The sequence below is a fragment of the Sinocyclocheilus anshuiensis genome, unplaced genomic scaffold, assembly GCF_001515605.1.
Source record: "Sinocyclocheilus anshuiensis isolate Anshui unplaced genomic scaffold, SAMN03320099.WGS_v1.1 scaffold1341, whole genome shotgun sequence".
In the NCBI taxonomy this organism is placed as follows: Eukaryota; Metazoa; Chordata; class Actinopteri; order Cypriniformes; family Cyprinidae; genus Sinocyclocheilus; species Sinocyclocheilus anshuiensis.
In genome coordinates this window covers 1,472,265-1,494,117 of record NW_015553274.1, presented here as the reverse complement: position 1 = coordinate 1,494,117, position 21,853 = coordinate 1,472,265, and the positions used below count along the sequence as shown (strand labels likewise).

Genomic DNA, 21,853 nt, shown 5'->3' with positions numbered 1-21,853 from the left:
CTTCCCTATAAAGCTCTAATCTAATGGGTCTGGCGTCAGAGGGATGAGGCAAAGAGCTGCCAGATCCCACTTTATAAAGCCCTGAAAGACTGTGGGATGAAGATGGTGGTCTAAGGGGATGATGTGACCCGTTGGTACCCACAACTCAACAGCACCGGCACCACAGAGTCTCCTCTGGTGTTTCTATTCCTGTCTTATCAAACCCCCCACACGTCCTTTTTCACAAGTCTGACAATTAGTCAGACACATGCTACTTCATCCTAAAGCAACTCTTAGACATGCTTATCAAACATGACTAATCTCATACAAAAACATTTTCAGAGGAAACTAACAAGAGTGACTTCATAATTTAGATTTTACAATAACAGATTTAGGAGAGGGTTATGTTGGAATGAAAGTTCATCAAGGATGGCTTCATGTATTTTCAGGATACCTTCCAACTGCAAAACAGGGGGAGCTCAAAGATACCAAATGCCGTGCCATCAGACATTACTATGGTTACCGCTATCAATTTAACACACCTGCTGGTGGAAACCCCTCAAGAGTGGCCTTCCAGGAGCCTTGGCTCTAATCCAATCCCTCCTGTCCAGAATTCAGGTCTGACCCGAGGGTGACCCAATTTAAAAATCTGTCACAGAGCCCTGGACGAGCTCATTAACCCCCCTGCCTACTTAAATTGCCTTTTCGTTGCTTGCTAATTTGCATTAAAGCGATCTCAGCTTTAGGGCCGCTTCTTCTGAAAAAAAGGACAATGGGTGACAACACAAGCATGCACAAGACTAGCTTTAGTGTTTACTGGCGCCCAGTAGAACCACTAGCCAATACCTAAACATGAGCACAGTGCCATGGGGTGAGGCTGATGCGCAACATGAACAATATTTGTTTTGCCACTCAATTCGCAAAACTTCGCCTACGTGAAAGTGCACCTTAAAAACAGGGCAGAGTTGCACAAATAAATTATGCAATCACAATTTAGTTTTGTAGTCAAGACCACCTAAACCAAGACCAAGACGAGATCAAGACCAGAGTGTGTTGAGACCAAGACAAGACCAAGAATTTTAGCCCAGAACCAGCACTCCTGAAATTCATCAGAAATATCCACATTTATTGCCTGAAAAATATCTAATATATAATCAATAAATAGAATTTGAATAATAAGACACTATATAGAGCTGTTACCAAACAAATGTAATCACTAACAAAAAAATTCATCTTTGCACTGCAGAGGCGGCAATCTGAATTGATACAATTACAAATGCATAAATATTGTTGAGAATAATGTTTTAAAAATAAAATTTTGAATATAGAAATATGATGGAAAAATATATTGAATATGAATGTCAAACTAAAATCACTAGTTGGCAGCAAATCACTTAATGTGTGAGTCACTGAATTATTTATTCATCCGATTCGTTCAAATCAAAGTAATTGATTTATTCAGTAATGAATCACCACTGTGTTGCTCAGAAACGCAACAGTTGCTATGTATTGCTGGACTTTGTTTGGAGCTATTTTCGTTGCTGAAATAGAAAAACAAAATAAAAAAAAAAAAATTGATTAAATTGTGTCTAAAATGTAATTCACTTAATACTTCTTGTTTGTTTAATGTTTGCATAAAATCAATATCACGTTTTGTAATCATGCTCATATTCATGAAAATAGCTCTTTTGCTTGAAAATAGCTTATTTTATGTAATATGAAAAACAAGATCTCAAGTACATTTTTTGCAATCATATCTTGAATTTTTGGGCTATTTGTATTAATTTTTATGAGATTTTTGACACAATTCCCCATTAAATTCTAACCGGACACAGCAGTATCAAAATAAATCAAATTAGAAATAAGTTATTGATTGCATTTAAAGCAGGAATTTTTACATCATCACATTAATGATGTTAACAAACAATTCAGACGTCTTAGTGACATTCCTGCAGTTGTGGTCTTGACCGGTCTTAAAATAAAATCCAGAGTCCTTTAAGTCTGAGACCAAGACAAGACCAAGACCTCCAAAAAAATTATCTTAAGACCGGTCTCAAGTACCACAACACTACCCTCATGTTGTTTTGAATAACTTTCCTAAGTGGAACACAAAATATATTTTGATGGATCTTTCAACTGTTTTTGTCCATACAGTGAAAGTCAGTGTGGTTCAAAGCAACATTACATGAACTATCCCTTTAAACTTTGTAAAAAAACAAAAAACATTCAAGACAATAAACACACACACACACACACACACACAACACACACACACACACACACACACACACACACACACACACACACACACACACACAGGTAGGCTGCTGATGAAATGGTTCGGATAGTTAGGATGTTCCATCTAAAGCCATTTTTTGTAGGTAAAGATTATATGAAATGTGACACATTTGCCACACACTATGTTTACAGTCTTGCAGCAGTCCAGTGACCACAGATCTTGCTGGGACAGGAGGTGAAACGAGCAAATGAGGGAGACTGTCATTAAGCTGTCGTATATATCGATTATACTCACCAGGTCCCGCCTGGGATCTGAGCACAAACCCAAACACAGAAGCAATTGGGGTGAATTATGTGACCAATTTTTGAAGTTCACACAAAAGGGAGCGGCAAAACAGACTAAAACCAAGCAAAATACTCCCTCTGTAGACCAGAAGGTGACCTGCATATGGGAAGCAACTCGTTTCACTAAAGGTCAACATCATGACTTTTGCAGCCTTTGACCTGCAAAAACAAAATAAGCAGTGGTCTTGAAAATATATTGAGGAGTGGAGCTAATGGGAAATCAGGGTTCGAGTCTGTTTGTGGCTATATTCCCTCTCTTTCCCCTTGATTTTCTGTGTCCTACTACTAGCAAATAAATGTAGCTTCAGACAAAAAAGAAAAAAATTTTAAAGTATAGGAATTTTTAAATAGTTCAAATGTATAGTTAATTTATAGTATTAATTAGTATTATAAATGTATTGTAATTTTATAATAGTAAAAAAAATCACTAATTTATTTAATGTTTGATATATTAGTGTGATTATACTCTTGATTTTTTTAAAGTGAAATTATATATACAGTATATATATATATATATATATATATACATACTGTACATAATTAACAGGGGGAGAGACTGGGCATCTGACTGAAGGATAATCTCTCTAAACACCTTGGTGAAGCCTAACTGTTTTTCACAGCCAGAAAGGCGGGGCGAGGGAGCAGATCACAAACAATTATGCAGTCACTGTTGTTTGGGCCCCAAATTAAAAAGGCCAGGAATATTTCCTGCCATTTTGCTGGAGTGCAGAGTTTCTCTGAAAGAACAGGAAGGGAAAGCAGAGTTTCCCACAGGCTGTCTGTGAGCTGAGTTCTGCAGCATTCTCACTCTCTCTCCCTCTCCCTCAAAACAACAGCTCAAAGCAGCAGTCACATTACAACAATGTGCAGAGCTATTGTAAGAGAAAGCCTGTCCTCCTGTGGCCTGCCCCCCAATTAGTGTGACACGAAAGGTACAGCATCAATACACTAACACTTTCATGTGTACAAACCAGCCAACGGGGGACACACCGATGTTGACAGCTCCAAAAAATATGCGTCAAATTGAATCTTGCTAAATTTGTGTGCGTTACAGTAAATACAGTGGGTATGGAAAAGTATCACCCACCTTTAAAATAATCACTTTTTGTTGCTTTGCAGCCTGAAATGAAGACGGACACAGTTTTTGTTTTATCCAGCTGTATTTACTAATTTTAGTGCAACTTATAACATCCAAGTGAAAGATAAAACGCCAACATGTCAGAAAAAATCAAATAAACAACCAGAATCACTGAGTTGGAAAAAGGGTCACCCCTTGTGTCAGTATTTTGTTGAACCAACTTTTGTTTTAATTACAGTCTTTAGCCTGTTGAAATTTGTCTCTACTAACTTTGCACATCTAGACTGCAATATTTGCCCACTCTTCTTTACAGAACTGCTGAAGTTCAGTTAAATTTGATGGTGAGCGTTTGCAGTCTTCAAGTCATTCCACAGATTTTCAGTGGGGTTTAAGTCTGGGCTCTGACTAGTTCATGCAAGGACATTCAGCTTTTTCTCCTTTAACCGCTGTGTGGTCAGTTTTGCTGTGTGCTTTGGCTCATTGTCATGTTGGAAGGTAAACCTTCTTTCCTCAAAAATTTGACTATTTTGCTCCATCCATTTTTCCTTCTATCCTGACAAATGCTCCAGTGCCTGCTGCAGAGAAACTCCCCCATAACAGGACATTACCACCTCCATGCTTTACTGTAGGAATGCTGTTATTTGGATGGTGAGCTGTATTGGATTTCCACCAGACATTTCAGCTCATCTGCCTCAGAATCTTCAAGGTGCGTTTTGGCAAAGCTCAGTTGTGACTGCATGTGGCCATTCTTGAGGAGTGGCTTATTTTTTTGCAACCCTCCCATGAAGCCACATTTGTGGAGAATTTGTGATATTGTTGTCACATGCACACAATGACCACTCTTTGTCATAAATTCCTGCAACTGCTTCAGAGTTGCTGTAGGCCTCTTGATAGCCTCTCTGAGCAGTTTCCTCCTGCCTCTTTCATACAGTTTGGAGCGACGTACCTTCCACTTCTTAATAATAGACTTCACTGTGTTTTTCTTGTTTTGATAATTTTTTTATGGTTATTTTACTTTCTTTTATGTAAAGCAATTTGAATTAACATTGTGTATGAAATGTGCTATATAAATAAACTTGCCTTACCTTGCCTTACCTTCTAGGTATTGATAAAGCCTTTGAAATTTTTTGTATCCATCTACTGATTTGTGCCTGTCCACAACTTTATCCCGGAGATCTTTTGACAGTGCCTTGAGTCTTGACACCCATATATGATTGTTTGCTTCAGGTGCACTACCGAGGACTGAAATGCTCCAGGAAAACTCTTTTCATGCTGAGCTCATCAAAATGACCACAGCTGATCACAGCTGAAAGTCAAATGGCTTTGTGTGCCATTGAGAAGGTGATTAGCTCCATCTGATTGAGTTTACAAGTCGTTTTTAGGAGGGGATGATCCTTTGTCTAACTTTGTCCAGTTATTCTGTTTTTTTTTAATTAATTAATTTCTTTTTTTTGTTGGTGTTATATATTTCACTTGGATGTTATAAGTTGCACTGAGTAAATACAGCTGGATAAAACAAAAACTGTGTCCGTCTTCATTTCAGGCTGCAAAGCAACAAAATGTGATTATTTTAAGGGGGAGTGATTCTTTTCTATACCCACTGTACAGTAAATGTTTATGCACTATAAAGAGGGCAGAGGTGAACATGTCCACATTTGTTTGATGGTTGTCTCAGGTATAAATGTATGCATAACTCTATAACTAAGATGTAAATAAAAATATATATTCTTCTACTATTACTATTCTTTAATAAATGTACGACCTGTTAGTGTGATCATCCTGATTTTTATATGAGTTTATTATACAACTCAAAAATGTATCTATAATGATACAAGTCATGTAATTAAGTGTTTTCAATCTTTAAGAGGTCAAAGACACCCAAATATTATCATCCTCATGCGAGGGACCCCCATCCTAAAATTTAAAAAGTATTTATATAGTTTCTTGTAAACACCCAACTTTGGAAAATTAATAAATTGTAAATATGTCTAAAATATGTGTCTATGAAATTACATCATGTTTTTTTCTACTCATTATAGTACAGTACTCTTATAGTATTTTATTCACTCATTTATTTCCTTGTTTATTTTAATCTGATGTTTATTCATTCACTTTAAGCCTATTTTCAATTATATATGATCCCCCCATTTATGAATCCCTGATCTATATAACTTATTTAACTATTTAACTTATGTCATTTTTTATTTGCATCTTACGTTACAGATTTACAAATACAGCCACATTTTGATTTTGATATATATTAAAAAGTATTTTTCCCCCACACACGAAGGGGAAAAAAAAAAGAGAAAAAAATTTAAAACGAGAATAAAAAAAGAGAAAAAAATGTTAATGTGAAATATATATATATATATATATATATATATATATATATCACCCTATGTATTACACTATAATTAGGAATCATTCAACACAGTATCCAGTTATTGCTAATAAACCCTCATTTAGTCTCTATATGGAGATGTAGGCCTTTAATTCCATGAGCCAGTGGTGGGACTGCCAGCATACTTCAATGACTCTTACCCAGTCCCAGACTTGTGTCACTTCCTTCCCTGGGTACAGTATGACTCTGAGAAAATGGGAAAAGTGCGCTCTGAAACACCTTAAGCCTGTGAATGAACATTCACAGTGATACACACACACATACACATTCAAAGCGCTTACCTAACGCTGTGCCGAAACAATGTCCAATAGTCCAACTTCCTTGCTTTGTCCTACCCTCCCAACTTCACAAGCGCTCCCAGACCTCTTTCTCTTCCCCAGTCTGCTCCCAGCAATTACACTGGAACGCACATTCAAACATGCCTGCACACGATTCACGCAACAGGCTGATGCAAAAATCTGTCTTATCTGCAAATGAAGTCTTAAAGGGGTCATATGATGCTTTTTTAAAGATCATTATTGGTTTTGAGACTTTAGTCTTTGCAACTTCGGGGACCTTATCTATGCACAATCAGCTTGTAACACTCCAAAGAGAAAGGAAAATTTGAAATCGCATCATATGACCCCTTTAAGTATTGCCTGGCACTACTCCTATCGAACTGTCATGCTAAACATGTGACGAATGGCTGTGCATTGGTGCCAAAACAGTGACGGTGACTGAGGTGCACTGGCCTTCAGACGTGGCCTCTCCTGTGACCTCCGGCACTCTCCCATGGGTCTCCATCTCATTTTTATCCACTCTGTGAGTTTTGTTTGATTGAAATGCACTTTGGCCCCAGAGCACAGCGGTGCCATGAGGTCCCTCGGGGCCTGAAGGCTTGCCATAAGGAGCTGAGACACAGTACTATGGTTTGTGTTTGGTCTAAAGGAGGGAGTTATTGCTGCTGAGGGCATTATAAACTTCAATAAAATGTAGACTTCCCCTCGAGACATTCGAAACCTTTATGATCAAACCAATGAATGTGAGAAAGTCCTTTGTCTTAAATGAAAATGTCTTTGCAAGGACAATAGCCGGATACAAACGTCTTGGAAAAATGAAGTACCTCTCAACCGCTTTTACACACGAGCAAACATAAACAAACACACGCACGCTAACTCCCACCCAGGATTTCACCTACCTGGAATCCTTATGAAAGACCAGCCGTGTCTTTGCTGCAAGGCCATGACGCCCCCTGGGCTCTGAGGGAGGAAGGCCTGAGAGCGTTGAGCCCAGGCGCAAGCCAGCTCGGGGGATCCGTACAGGAAGCACTGCTTAGCAATGAGACTCCCTCCATCTCGTATTAACCTCCATTCATACTCGGCACTGCGATCTGCACAATAGCGTTCCATGGGAACTGAAGTCACCTAGGGAAAGAAGAAAATCCCTCAGTCAACACCTCTGAGGCTGTTTACAATATCAAAGTGTCTTTCCTCCAGATAATTGCCATCTATTTCCCAATTCAGTTTTTTTATCACTAACAAACACCAAACAAATTGGAGCTTGAAGGGGGGAGAAGAATCATTTCCAGTTGTTGAACGTGCACACACACACAGGCACGCACAACCCTGTCTTTTTGACATTTTGTCCGAACCCCGCCGCTCTGGCAGGAAAGCGTGGCAGAGGTCAGCGGTGCTAACAGCGCTAACAGGCCTTTGAGTAACAGATGACCATTTCCTGTAGTGACTCACACCGCTTACAATCCCTTCCACTGGCCATTTATTTTCTCTCCCTCTCGCTTTATCCCTCTTTCAGCTTTATGGAGAATTTTATGGCGTGCTGACAAGCGGATGATATTATCTTCCTTTCATTCTTATCTCTGATGAAAAACAGCTCAGCTTTGGCCAGGCTTCCAGTTTTGTAGCGAACAGCTGACCAATAGGAGTGCGGACACGCAGATGTGGCCATAAAAAGCCAACAGGGTCAGGAGTCCCTCATGAATAAAGAGAAAAAAGGCAACTAATCTATCTTATCACTTTCCCACAGTGCCCATATGCCCCTGGTGCCTAGGGGCCGGTGCCAATTCTCACAGCGTGGCCATGAGGCTAGACACAATCCCGACTCTTGGGGCTGGGATAACACTGAGATAGCCTCACATTAGCAAAGTTAACAGCAGATGTTGGAGGAAAAAGAAAAGTTTCTCATATATGACTGAGCCATTAACGTTGCAGACATGATTCAGTACAACCACACTGGTCACGTATAAAGGATTAATATCTTGACTAGCTTAAGTAGGAAGTTTTCCTGGCTCGCCGTCTTTTGCTGGATCTCAAACAACCTTGCTATCTACCAATCAGATTTTCAGATTAGGTTTAGGGTTACGGTTAGGCTTAAGGGCTTGAAAAAAGATTCTGACCAAAGTGTCATTTGATAAAAGGTAAAATCATCTCTGGTTTAAAGGGTGGGACATGTTTAGGGTTAGGAAAAGAGCTGAGGTTCAAACTGGGAAAACAAGGAAGAAAACTAAGAGAATAAAACATAAAATTATAATATTATAATTAAATAAGAAGAATAAGAATATAGAAGAGTTATAATATAATTAGCTTTATAAAATAAAATACTATAAAATATATTAAAATATTTAATTACTTCATTATAATAAATAAAATTATAATACAAATAGTACATAATACAATAATACATTCTGACATTATTATTTATATAAATAAAATAATAAAACAATAACTATTATATTATTAGTTACATAAATAACTATAGAAATCTAATAAAAATATGTAAACATACAAATTATAATATCATTATATAAATAAAATTATAATTATAAAAAGTATTTTAAAATGAGAATTAAAATGGAATCAATAGACTATTTCGCTTTTATTATTATATGAAAAGATTAAGAAGTAAAACTAAGGATAATGTACATGTAATTGTTTTGCTAGAATTGTTTAAAAGGAATGTTGATCTTGAACCAGCAAATGATGTTGTAAGTCTCAACTACCACGTTTCCTCCAATACCAAAGACATGAATTCACATTCACAATATCTCAATAATATCCCCAAGCTTGAGACTATCCCAAACAGCGTTGTGGGTTTTGATGGGCTGTGTATTCACAGTCAGAGAAGCAGCCCTTAACCAAGACCTCTGATTTCTCACTGGTGGGCTTGTGTTGTTTGGTTACTCTCCACCGGGGTCATTATCAGCTGAGCAGAAGATCTGTCAGGGGGTCAAAGAGGATAAATAAACCAGGCTTGTACTGAGGGCCACACAGAGAACAAGTCTTTCATTTTGGATAGCAAGTTTGTTGCTGAGACAGCGGGAGATCCCTGTCAGCATCTGACTACCCTCAGTAGAAATCCATGTTGATGAGTTTCTGACTTTTGCCAAAGTGTTACTGGATATTGAAAACAGAGTTACTGCATACAGAAATCTGGATTTATTTCAAACCGCTAAACTGAGTGGAAGTAGTGGCAATCAATATGGTCCACTAAGATGTTTTTTTTTTTTTTGAGGGAAAGGCTATGTGTTTCTCACCCTGGGTGTGACGGGGAGCAAAAACTTGGGTGGTTGGGTAGGCTGGCACGGTCTGAATGTCTGAACGGATGTGCGTCTGCTGTGGATGACCACGTCAGGGTGACAGATCAGCGAAGACCCTGTGGACGTGAACACTAAATCCTGCAGGAAAGAAAGAAAAATAAAAGTCAGTATAGCATATTACACCCTACTAAATCACATACTGTCAAAATGTCAACACGTATGACTGAGTGTGTGTGTGTGTGTGTGAGGATGGCCGTTTTTCTGCACTACGTGTGAATTTGTCACAAAGGAGAACATGGGCCTGCAGCACCTCCTAGTGATCTCCCTACTCTCTACAATGAGTTATCTAATGTAAACCCAACTCCCATCTCATCAGCTCCATTTGTCACAAGCCAAGAGGTCACTCTGAACAGAAGTGATACCCTAAATGAGACCACGGTGGTAACAGACATTCAGACGGGGGTCACAGTCCGAACTACAGCTCTAATGACCCACATGAATCATAAAGTCCAGCCTATATATCTGCTTGTTTCCTGTCTGCATCCACACAAGTGACAAGAATAAACAGACCTGTCAACTTCATTTAGAGGAGGTTGTGAGCTAATGATGGATGAGGTGTGAAAAACATGTGATGAGAAAGAAAGAAAAGAGAAAGTGAGCAAAGAATGAGAGTCAAAAAGAACAAGAAAGAAAGAAAGAAAGAAAGAAAAAGAAAAATCAAGAGAGAAAGAATGAGAGAAAGGAAATTAAAAAATCAAAAGCAAGCAAAACGACAGCAATAACTAAAAGAACAAAGGAATGGAGAAAGAAAAATGGAAGAGTGCAAGAAAGATTATGAGAACAGAGGAACAAAAATAAAGTCAAGATGGAACAATAGGGGGGAAATCAAGCAAAAATCAAGTATGAGTGAAAAAAACACAGAAAAGGCAAGGAAAAAAAAAAATGACAGGAAAGCAAAATGAAAGAACAACAAGTGAGACAGTGAAAGAACAAATAAACAGAAAAAATAAAATGAAAGAACAAAAATCCAAGAAAAAAAGAATAAATGAAAAAACAAAAGAAAGAATAAAAAGCAAGCAAGAAAACAATAATGAAAACAGAGAAAGAAGAAAAGAAAGACCAAAGTACGACTGAAACAATGAAAAACGACAAAGGAAAAGAAAAAGAAAGAAAGAAAGGTAGGTACTGCAGTCTCAGCAGGAGTGCTCATGTCTCGTTTCATAAAGCGCAGGCTTGAAACTCTAGCCAAGACCTCAGTGAGAGTGACCGAACAAACACAGATGAGACATCAATATGATCCACATCCAGAGCTCTGAGATTCTCACAGCACTGCTGCCTGCGGCTGCATACTGACTGATACAAATACATGAAACACTAATTACCATACAACAACACACAGATCAGCTCCATCTGCACAGAGCACCTCTGAGAGGAGGATCCCTCGCTTCACATTCAGCACTACGTGATTACTTACAAATCACAGACTGCCAGCTTAAATTTAGGGACTGGGAATCAGTTTTGCTGAGTATCTTGGTTTACAACTCAAAATCACAATATGTTGCAATGTTTGGAGAAAACTGAGCCGCTCCAAATTGAGTCTGTGGAAGATCTGAAATTGCAGAAAAAGGCAGGTTCTTTCACTTTTGTAACTGGTTAGTATAGTTTAAGGTTCTTTACAACCTTGAGTGCTCGATATGGGCCAGTCCACATGGGGAGCTGATTGTTGTGGTATCGTGTTCCCCATCCATGCCCCAGTGCAGCTAGGAGACGCTTGTGTGGTACAAAAGCTGTAGTGGGAAGTGGATAATATTACACCTCAGTCAGCACCTTCTGCACACACAGCTTCCCCTGACCGTAGCCTGAACGCACGCCAGCACGCCAAACTGCAGGTTAACCCCTGCTGCTGTTTGGCCTCCAGGGGACGACACTGTAGCTTCTGGACTGGGACATCCAGCACCACTTCCTCTATCATCTTTCTTTTTCCCGATAATCAGTTTGGACCTTTGATATTCCCATCAGCATTTGATATACAGCAACACTGGAGTGTCTTGTGGGTGAGTGGAAATAGGTTTCCATAATGAAATCTGAGCCCTTGCCGCTAATGAAAGATGAGGGTCATTCAATCTGGTTCAGTGGGGTAACCCAAGGCAAGAGCAGACCTGCACCCTCATACACTAAACTCCAAACGCAAGAAATACTATGAACAAAGAAACACGCCAAAGTTTGTGCAAGCAAATATTTGGAAGATATTCCGTTTTGTTTAGAGCACGTTAACTAGACATCTAAAAGCAGAACTGTTCCATGCTGTCTTTTGAGTTATGCCTGAGAAATAACCAGTACTTAATATTTTTGGACATACCTTTCGACCAGAATTTGTGCCAATAATGAGAAGTCTGGGGGACCATTCACACAAAAAGTTAACTTTTGTAATCTGACACGGTTCTGACAAAAGAACGCTTAGAAATGACAGCATATGCTTTGTTATAAGTTCTCAACAAGGAGGCCATGGCCTACTAAGTAGCCCCATGAAACCTCCAGGAGGGGCCCAATAAATGTTAAAATTAGTAGAATTTATTTATAGTAAAATCATCTTAATTAAACTGCAAAAATAAATAAATAAATATTTGTCAAATTATTTGTCAAAAGTAAACATTTGTCAAATTATGTAAAATAATTGTTTTAAATAAATCAATTTTATTAACTATAAAATTAAATGTACAACATTAAATTGACATCATATTATTGAGTTTATTTATTTTTATTACAACAGAAGTACCAGAGGTCTATATCATCTTAGGTTGGAGGGCCGTCGAATAGTCTTGGACAAAGGGGGGGCCTTGGAGTCAAAAACGTTGAGAACCACTAGCATATGGTGATGAAGGCATCTAGTATATCATATGACAAAGCAAGAAAAAGAAGGTCAGAGCTCACCTGTAGAATAGGACTGCTGTGGACATTTGGGAAAGATGTTGGCCGGTTAAGCCACAGGATGAGATCTCTGTGTGAAAGACACAGCTTTCCTAGCCGGGCTCTCCCTTTAGCCTCGTTCTCCTCCACCTCTTCATCCCACAGACGGCTGTGGTGGAGCCGGTAGGCCGATTTGAAGGACAGATATACTGCTAACCACCTGAGAAAAGAGGAGATTTTATTTTAAGATGCGTTTGTTTGCCATAGGAAACACACACCCAAATCTCACCTTAATGCACTCAGTGATGCATCCAAGTGTGGCAATAATTAGATTCCTATTGATATATTCAGTTCTTATTAGAATTATGCTTAGGATAGTTCACTTTAGGAATGCTCTGTTGCATGGTTATGCATACCATGCAACAGAATATTCCTAAAGTGAACTATCCTAATTCAGAGGAAGTGTGTATTTTAACTTATTATTCTCTGACTGACGTGAGTGTGGTATAACTTACCTCACTAGAGTCCCCTGAAGCATGATGTTAGACATCTCAGCAGGAGACACATCAATGAAACGCAGGAAAGAATAGCTGCTGCCTTCATCGTCAGCTGTAACAATTGAACATATGATCAGAAAATAGAGAAGTTTTGAAATTACAAAATCAGAATATATTTGTTGAATAATAGAGACTTACTTTTTCGGTGAAACAAGGACTGTTGAATATGTTGAGCAGAGAACGGAGAGAGCAGAGTCTGCTTCAGGCTGAGGAGTGAGAGAACAATTAAAACAATGAGTTTAATAATAAAAAAAAAAACGCTTGTAAAAGCTATTACACACGTTGTATAACAGCATTTTGATTCGATCAATAATGCCACACAGTTGGTTAAGAATCACCCTAAAGGTTTGTACATGTAAAGAATGATAACTATAAGAAGAACTATAAATTATAATTGCATGCTGCAGTTCCAGTCGTGCTCAACATAATTCATACCCTTGGTAAATATGATCAAAGAAGGCTGTGAAAATAAATCTGCACTGTTAATCCTTTTGATCTTTTATTTAAAAAATTTACACAAATCTAACCTTTCATTGAAGAATAAGAATTTAAAATGGAGGTAAAATCTCATTATGAAATAAATGTCTAATACATATTGGCCACAATTAATCATACCCTTTTATTCAATACTTTTTGCAACCTCCTTTTGCCAAGATAACAGCTCTGAGTCTTCACCTAATGCCTGATGAGTTCGAGAACATCTGACAAGAGATCAGAGACCATTCCTTCATCCAGAATCTCTCCAGACCCTTCAGATTCCCAGCTCCATGTTGGTGCTTCTCCTCTTCAGTTCACCACACTCATTTTCTGTAGGGTTCAGGTCAGAGAACTGGGATGGCCATGGCAGAACCTTCGTTTTGTGCTCATTTTTGTTTTGATTTTGATGTTTGTTTGTTTGTTTTTTTGGATCATTGCCCTGATAGGTAATCCAACCGTGGCCCATTATAAGATTTCAAGCAGGGACAGTCGGGTTTTGAGTTTTTATCTGTTGGTATTTGATAGAATCCATGATGCCATGTATCTGAACAAGATATCCAGGACCTCCGGCAGAAAAATAGGCCCACAACATTAAAGATACAACAGTATATTTCATTGTACACATGGGGTACTTTTTATCCCTGTTTGCACCAAACCCATCTTGAGTGTTTGCTGCTAAAAAGCTCATTTTTTTAGTTTCATCTGACCATAGAACCCAGTCCTGTTTGAAGTTCAAGTAGAGTATGACAGCTGAATACGCTATATGTTTGTTTTTGAATGAGAGCATTTTGTTTTCTTGATTTTTTTTCTTGAACCCCTCCCAAACAACGTGCTGATATAGGTTCTGTTTGATTAATTTTAATTAATGAAAAAAATTTTTTTGAGGCTTTCTGCCCCGAGACTCAACTATTCTTTGCAATTCACCAGCTGTGATCCTTGGAGAGTCTTTGGCCACTCAAACTCACCTCCTCACCGTGCACATAGACACATGTCCTCTTTCAGGCAGATTTGTAACATCTTTAGTTGATTGGAACTTCTTAATTATTGCCCTGATGGTGGAACTGGGAATTTTCAATGCTTTAGCTCATTTTCTTACAGCTGCTTTCTAATAAGTGAAACTCAAAAATCTTTTACTGCACATCAGAATTATATTATTTGTTTTTACTTATATGTTTTAAATGCAAATATGAATGGGAATATACTTTAGAGATATTTTACTCATAAGAATTTCTAGCGGTACTGATAATTGTGGCCATTGTGTATTAGAGAAAAATATTTTTTTTTCATAATGTGATTTTCCCCCACTTTCACTTTTTTTTTAACTTCAATTAAAGGTTATATATATATTTTTTATTTTGAATGAAAGATCAAATGGATAAACAATGCAGATTTATTTTCACAGCCTTCTTTGGTAGGCTTCATATTTACCAAGGGTATGAATAATTTTGAGCACAACTGCATGTTGTCTGCTGCTTTAATTGTTCTGATTGGCTAAATATGTTTTATCGTTCATTAGCTGGAAAAGAAAAGAAAAAAAACACTCTTTCTTCCAACTAGTTAACCCAACAATATTGTTCCTTCGTGTCTATTTGTGGTGTGCACTTCCCTATTCTTACAGAATTACAATGGTTAACTTTATACAGTAGTTATCATCCTTGGTGTGAACGGGCTTTAAGGGAGGTACAGTAAACCTGGGAGCTTCATTGAGATCTACTCACTTGGTCTTTCCGTGGTCAGACGTACAGATGATGGCGTGTCGGAACAGAAATTTGGACATGATGAAGGGCTTCAGGGACATGTGGAAAGGCGAGCGTATCTCCTGACGCTCAAACAGATCTGGGTGGTTACAAACCTTTTAAAGATGAGAACAACATGCTGTGAAATGCTGAATGAAAAACAGCTTCTTCACTATATATACAGTAAAGGTCTCACAGGCTTTAAAGGGATAGTTCACCCAAAAATGAGAATTTTGTCATCATTTACTCACCCTATTGTTGTTTCAAACTGAATTTTCATGTTTGGGTGGACTATCCCTTTAAAGCTGAAAACCTGGCCTCACCTTCCTGAACTGCATGACAAGGTTCATGAGGCTGCTGGTGGTGCTGTGGGCCTGCTGGGACGTGCCCATTGATGACTGCAGCAGATCCTCGATGGAGATCTTGTTCTTTAGAGCCTGGTAGAGCAGCCGCTGTCTGCTGGTCAGCTGGCAGTATGTCAAGATTTCAATCTGAGATGCAGGTATGAAAAATAAGCAACATAAATATCACATACATAGACATATTAGGTATGAAACCATAATTCTGTCTGAGAGGCTATAGGACATCACCTTGTCAGAGAGCTCGTTCTCCACATCCTTCTTTATTCTGCGCAGCATAAAGGGTTTTAGGATCATGTGCAATCTGGAAAGTTGGTCTGAAAGGGTAAATCATGTCAAATGACAGCAGAACATGAGCAAAACGTGAAGGCTTTGCTAGCTCAGCATGAGTGCTGCTGTTTCAATATTAAATGTTAAATGTTATTAAAACATATTGCAGCTGATATCCCAAATAATATATAATAACTTAATTATGTTGGCTTGAGAAAGCCAACATACTCTTCTTTGATTTAACTGTATTAATTTTCTGATACAAACTTCTCCTCAGTAGCAAAGCCTAACATCTAGCTTAGGACACGCTAGCTAAATGCCAAAACATAAAAGCAAAGCCTAACAACATGCTAAAATATGCTAGCAACATGATAAAACTTGTCTATCTATCTGACAGACTAGAAGGAGAATAGACTAGGATGGCTTTTAAAACTACTTCAATTTAAAAAACTTTCAAACTTCAAGCTTTTTAATCTACTTCAAACTTTCTATCCTGTCTTTCTCACATTAACATCCATATTTGTCATCACAAACTTTTTTTAATCTAATTTTTTTTAAATAATTTATTTGACTGCATTGTTCCACCCTAACACATATTGCAACCTGCTTGGAGATCAAATGAACAGTAAACAACAACTTAAACAGAAATAAACACAAGAGTTGACTGACTTTCATCAATAGCAGATTTGTTCTCAGCATGACTCTCGATGTCCTTGGAGAACCACTCGTTGAACTCCTCGTGAGAGTCAAACAGAGTCGGCATGATAAAGTGAAGCAGGGCCCACAACTGAGAGGAAGAACAACGGTGTCAGGTTTTTCACTCACACACGTGGACTCTCAAACAAGGTCTCACATGAATACACTCACCTCGGCCATTGTGTTCTGGATTGGCGTCCCTGTTAGCAGAAGGCGGTTCCTGCACTGGAACTGAAGGAGAATCTTCCATCGGACACTGCCAAGAAGAACCAGACACAGCTACTAAGACCTCCCAATCAAGGAGGATATAACTTGCGACATCACATCAACACTCAATGCTGAACTCTGAATCCTATAGGTATTCTCTTCAGAGCTCACTTCTCAGACTTGGTTAAGTCTTTCATTAATTATGGGGACTTTAGAGACTTAAGAACTCATGAAAGCTGCTCTGGCACCCTGTTGAGACTCCGATTGGGCAATAAATCATGTTCCACCACAACAGAAGCTGCTGGCACATGTGCTGTCATCTCCAGAGAGGCACAAACTCACACTCAGAGCTCGAGAGGCCCTCATTCTCTGAAGGGTTCCAGTCCAGACATAGTGTCACTGCACTGACTATGAGGACGGGAACATGGAAAATCTGAGATGCACCAGTACTGGAGACTGTCTGGAGCTTTTTTAGAAGCTCTTTTTCCCTTGTTGAAAGGTTCAATCAAGGATACGTATCAGTTAGACAACCAGATTTTCACATTTTGGAGCTATATTCGCAGGAAAATACAGTGATTAACTGGCTATTGTTGGCTATTTTAAGATTATCAGCAGTGTGACAGTGATAGTGTTTTTAAGTAAATACTCTGTGTAATATTCTATTCGTACATGGAACTGTATTAAAATTATATTTTTGTTATAATTATTTTCAGTTATACTTTTATGTTAAGCTTATTTCATTTCATTCATTTATTAATTATCAAGATTTGTTTGTATGTAATAATCCCATATGCTTTGCAGTCAATCATCTTGTTATTCCAAAAATTACGTTTGTGTGTATATATATATATATATATATATATATATATATATAATGTATATAGCAGGGGCGTTTCCTCCGAGGAGGCAAGGGAGGCAGTGTCTCCTCAAAAAGTTGGATGAGAAAATAATCGATATTACAAAAATAAAACAGCGCAAATATGATTAAATATGATATTAAAAGTCTAAAAGTCACTAGTTTTTACAAAGTAATACCGTCCAACAGCGGCACTCACAGGTAAAGTTAAAGCGGAGGATTGCCTCCCTTCGTTCCATTAACTTTCTACAGAGACCCCTTAGCATGCCATGACTTTTCTGGAGGCTCATTGAAATGAATGGGTGAAAGTCACGTGAGAGGAGGAAATGTCTCCATCGTGCTATAATTGGATATGATCGGTTGTGATTGGATGTGATTGGTTCGTGTGATAAATCCTGCCTCTTGTTTTCGTGCAAATGATGGCGTTATTGACTAATTATAAAGTAAGTAAACAACACTCCCGCTTAGATACCACTACTTTGTGTCACGTCAAAATTAGGGCGGTTTGATTCCGACATTTTTGGAATCGAGTCCGATTCCGATTCCTGGTTCTGGAATCAATTCCAAGAATCGATTCCTCACTGTTGTTTTCTATTCTTGTTTTTTTTTAGATTGAAGGAATTTATAATCTCACCATGACTGCAGGATAAAGGTCGTAGAATTGTCTGCTTTGCCCGTGAAATTAGTCATAGCCCACAGCTCAGCAGGGACATGCGTTTATGGCATGAATTGAACATGACATGAAGTGTCTAAAATAAATGTGCACAGTTCAGCTGAATGATGGAGTTTACTTTGACTGTATGCTTTGCACAAAATTAACAAACTGTATACTGAAACAAAACAACCAGAACATTAACAATAACTGATAAGAGTTCGTGGTTTATCTGTCAATCAGATGCGCTCTCAGCCACTGATCTATGCTCGGGACGTTTTCTTTTATAATTATCATTGGCTGATAGAAATGTTTAAAAAAAAAGTATTTTAGATGGAAATGAGATCAAGACCCTTGATCACGTCATGATCTATTCTGTCGTTCAGCGCTCAAAAATGTGGACAAGCCAGGTCCTAGGATGCAGCCTTCTGTTTGAGAGGCACCCATAGTCTATAGATAAGCTTTGTTGAACTGAAAAGGGCTCTGAATGAGGAGTCGATTCCCTTTGATGGAATCGACTCTCGATTCCCAACGCCTCGGAATCGATTCCCAGCCCTAGTCAAAATAAAACTTGAAATCTGAAAACGTGATGACTGCGTCAGTTTTAGTGAGCATTCAGCTTGATGAAATGAAAGATATATCTTCGTGTCTGTGGCAGTGTTTACAGAGCTTTTATGGCGATTACCTGAAATAAGTTGACTATTAAAAAGAACAGCTGAACATAAGTTCACAAATAAAAAATATTGGTAACATTTTACAAGGTGTCATTTAATGAGTTAACTAACATGAACAAACAATGAACATTTATTACAATATTTATTATCTTTCTTTACATTAGTTAATACAAATACAGTTGTTCATTGTTAGTTCACAGTGCATAAACAAATGTTAACAAACACAACTTTTGATTTTAATAATGCTGTAGAAGTAGGCTATTGTTTATTCTTAGCTTCCAGAATATTGTTCAAATTGTTACTGCCTTTAGTTATTATTTTGGAATAAATATAAAAATGCATAAAAACACTATGAAATGTATAATTAGTATTAAAAATATTAAATTAAATAAAAAATTATATTAATAAAATACTAAATAGAATTATATTTGTTCTCTTTTTTTATGTTTTATATATATATACATATATATATATATATATAAAACTGCCTCCTCATTTTAAAACCACTGATATATAGTGTATATGTGTGTAAAGTAAACATTTTAAAAGCTGCTATTTTAAAAGTACTAATCGAGTTCTAATTACCTGGTGCTGCTTTTCAGTGCCTGGGCCTCGTCCAGAACCATATACTGCCATTTCACCCTCTGGAAATACTTCACATCCTGCACCACCAGCTGATAACTGGTGATGACAACATGAAACGGTGCATTCTGGGTATACAGAGTTTTCTACAGGAGCCAAAAAGGGATAATATATGGTTCAAGTAGTAGATTGCAATTCATCTGATATTTTAAAGCAATATTCTTATGAAATGTTTACCTGGCTCCAAAATTTTCTAATGACTTTACGATCATGAGGATTCCCCCAGTACGGTAACACCTGCAAGACAGAATGAGACAAGATTGCAATGATTACATAAGAAATATTATTTGAAATTTGTCTTTGCCTGATGAAATTAAATAAAGATGTAAAACTCTTGAAATAAAACATATATGCACATACTTTTCATAATCTTAACTTCATTACAAGGTGTATTATGTGAACTATTCAGGGCTCAACAATAAGGATGGACTGATTAAGCTGGGCAAGAATAAGAAAGTAAAAGTATGTGTTTGAAGTTATAGCTTTCATTAAGTTACATTATATCTCTATAATTTCCAGTTATTACACAAATTAAACAAATTTAACATAACATATCCTTCTGATACACAAAAATATGTTGCTAAAAATAAATTGTGGCAGGGCCAGTGAATACATTAGCAGGGCTAGTATAAATCCTGACCTGGCCAACAAAGAGAAATAATTATTGTTCAGCACTCTGATATTCCTAAAGTTTTTCTGGTTGGAATTTCAGATACAGATGATTTGTGAGATTAATCTGACTGAAGGGGAATGAATATTTAGGTTGCTGACATTAGTGGAACACGCTATAAATGATACAACACTGCCCCCTAAGGATTACAAAAATTAGACCAGAAGTGCAGTAATCTGTCATTCATTTCCTTACAGCAAAAATATGCAAAGGATAAGAAAAAACACACTGCAAGAGAGAGTGGTAAAAAGGATTCCACGGCTGCAGGTGTTTCCCTGCACAGCTAACACACTCACCTTGAATTTGGGGACAAAGCGGGAGAACTCCTGATGCCAGTTGTTGAGTGTTGAGGCTGGGGAGATGATCAAGAAGGGTCCCCAGATGTTTTCCCTCTGTCCCATAGAGCACACGAACACAAAATAAGCCAAACAGGTGCAGACAGCGGAGGGGGAAAGGGATGGAGATGGTGGGAAAGAAAGAGAGAGGAGAGAGGGGTCAAAACAGGAAACAACTGAAGAACGAGGTAACATGCTACCATGGCTTCCTATGGGCCCACAGCGCTACACTTTCATATCAAATACCAAAACTCTGTATCCTCCTCTTTTCGCAAACCCTGGAAGTCACGCAGAGCAGCGGAGACAGCTGGAGGGTTCACACTGATGCCAAATAACTGATTTGTGGTGTCAGGGGTTTGTTTGGGAGAAATGAATATGATAGCACAGGAAAGCAGAACAGAGAATTGTTTTCTTTTAAAACGCTAGTCTCATATTTCCAAAAAAATAAACCTTTTCCAGATTTTCGACCTGAGAGCCTAGAGATTGGGAAATACAGTATCTTTCAAGTGAAATCTGTTGGCTTGAAGATGATACAAAGGGATGGAGAGAGCATATACATGTAATGCTCTGGGAAAACTAAAATTGAGATTTTTCATTCGTAGTAGTACAAGTATTACTGTTTGTTATTTGCTAATACTAAAATAACATTTAAAATGTCTTCATTAAGGAAAGCTAGGATGAATGGCAAGTTTTTCAGTGCGTAACTATTTAATTTTCAGTCTGTCCCTCACCCAAAGCTGCTGCATGGCTTCAGAAAACTTGGAATGTCAGTCCTTACCTCTGCCAGATGAGCCAGTAAAGCGATGCTCTGAACCGTCTTTCCAAGCCCCATCTCATCTGCCAGAATGCCATTAATGCCCTATGAGAGACAATCAGACAGAGACATAAATCATCTTTAAAAAGTCCACAGGCATGATGGAAAGATAAGATATAAACTACTGTTCAAAAGTTAGGGGGTCTGTAAAAATTTTTCATGTGTTTGAAATAAGTCTCTTATGCTCACCAAGGTTGCATTTATTTTATCAAAAATACAGTAAAAACAGCAATATTGTGAAATATTATTACAATTTAAAATGAAAGTTTTCTATTTTAATATACTTTAAAATATAATTCATTTTTGTGATGGCAAAGCTGAATTTTCAGCATCATACTCCAGTCTTAAGTGTCACACGATCCTTCAGAAATCATTCTAATATAAAGTTCAAAAGAAAACATTTCTAACATTATAAATGTGTTTACTGT

At 37.7% G+C, this 21,853-nt stretch overlaps 1 protein-coding gene across 2 annotated transcripts in view; it reads right to left on the bottom strand.

Annotated features, from left to right (window-relative positions):
* ino80 (INO80 complex ATPase subunit) overlaps positions 1–21,853 on the bottom strand; it is a 43,119-nt gene that overhangs the window by 13,765 nt on the left and 7,501 nt on the right. For both annotated transcript variants that reach the window (XM_016460001.1, XM_016460002.1), the window contains exons 14-27: positions 21,390–21,470; positions 20,573–20,668; positions 19,784–19,843; positions 19,550–19,692; positions 16,747–16,831; positions 16,549–16,666; positions 15,841–15,926; positions 15,574–15,741; positions 15,233–15,366; positions 13,176–13,243; positions 12,996–13,089; positions 12,505–12,700; positions 9,571–9,711; positions 7,219–7,444 (exon numbers count right to left, since the gene is read on the bottom strand). In XM_016460001.1, coding sequence (XP_016315487.1) covers positions 7,219–7,444; positions 9,571–9,711; positions 12,505–12,700; positions 12,996–13,089; positions 13,176–13,243; positions 15,233–15,366; positions 15,574–15,741; positions 15,841–15,926; positions 16,549–16,666; positions 16,747–16,831; positions 19,550–19,692; positions 19,784–19,843; positions 20,573–20,668; positions 21,390–21,470 — 1,696 coding nt within the window. The remainder of the gene's footprint in view (positions 1–7,218; positions 7,445–9,570; positions 9,712–12,504; positions 12,701–12,995; positions 13,090–13,175; positions 13,244–15,232; positions 15,367–15,573; positions 15,742–15,840; positions 15,927–16,548; positions 16,667–16,746; positions 16,832–19,549; positions 19,693–19,783; positions 19,844–20,572; positions 20,669–21,389; positions 21,471–21,853) is intronic.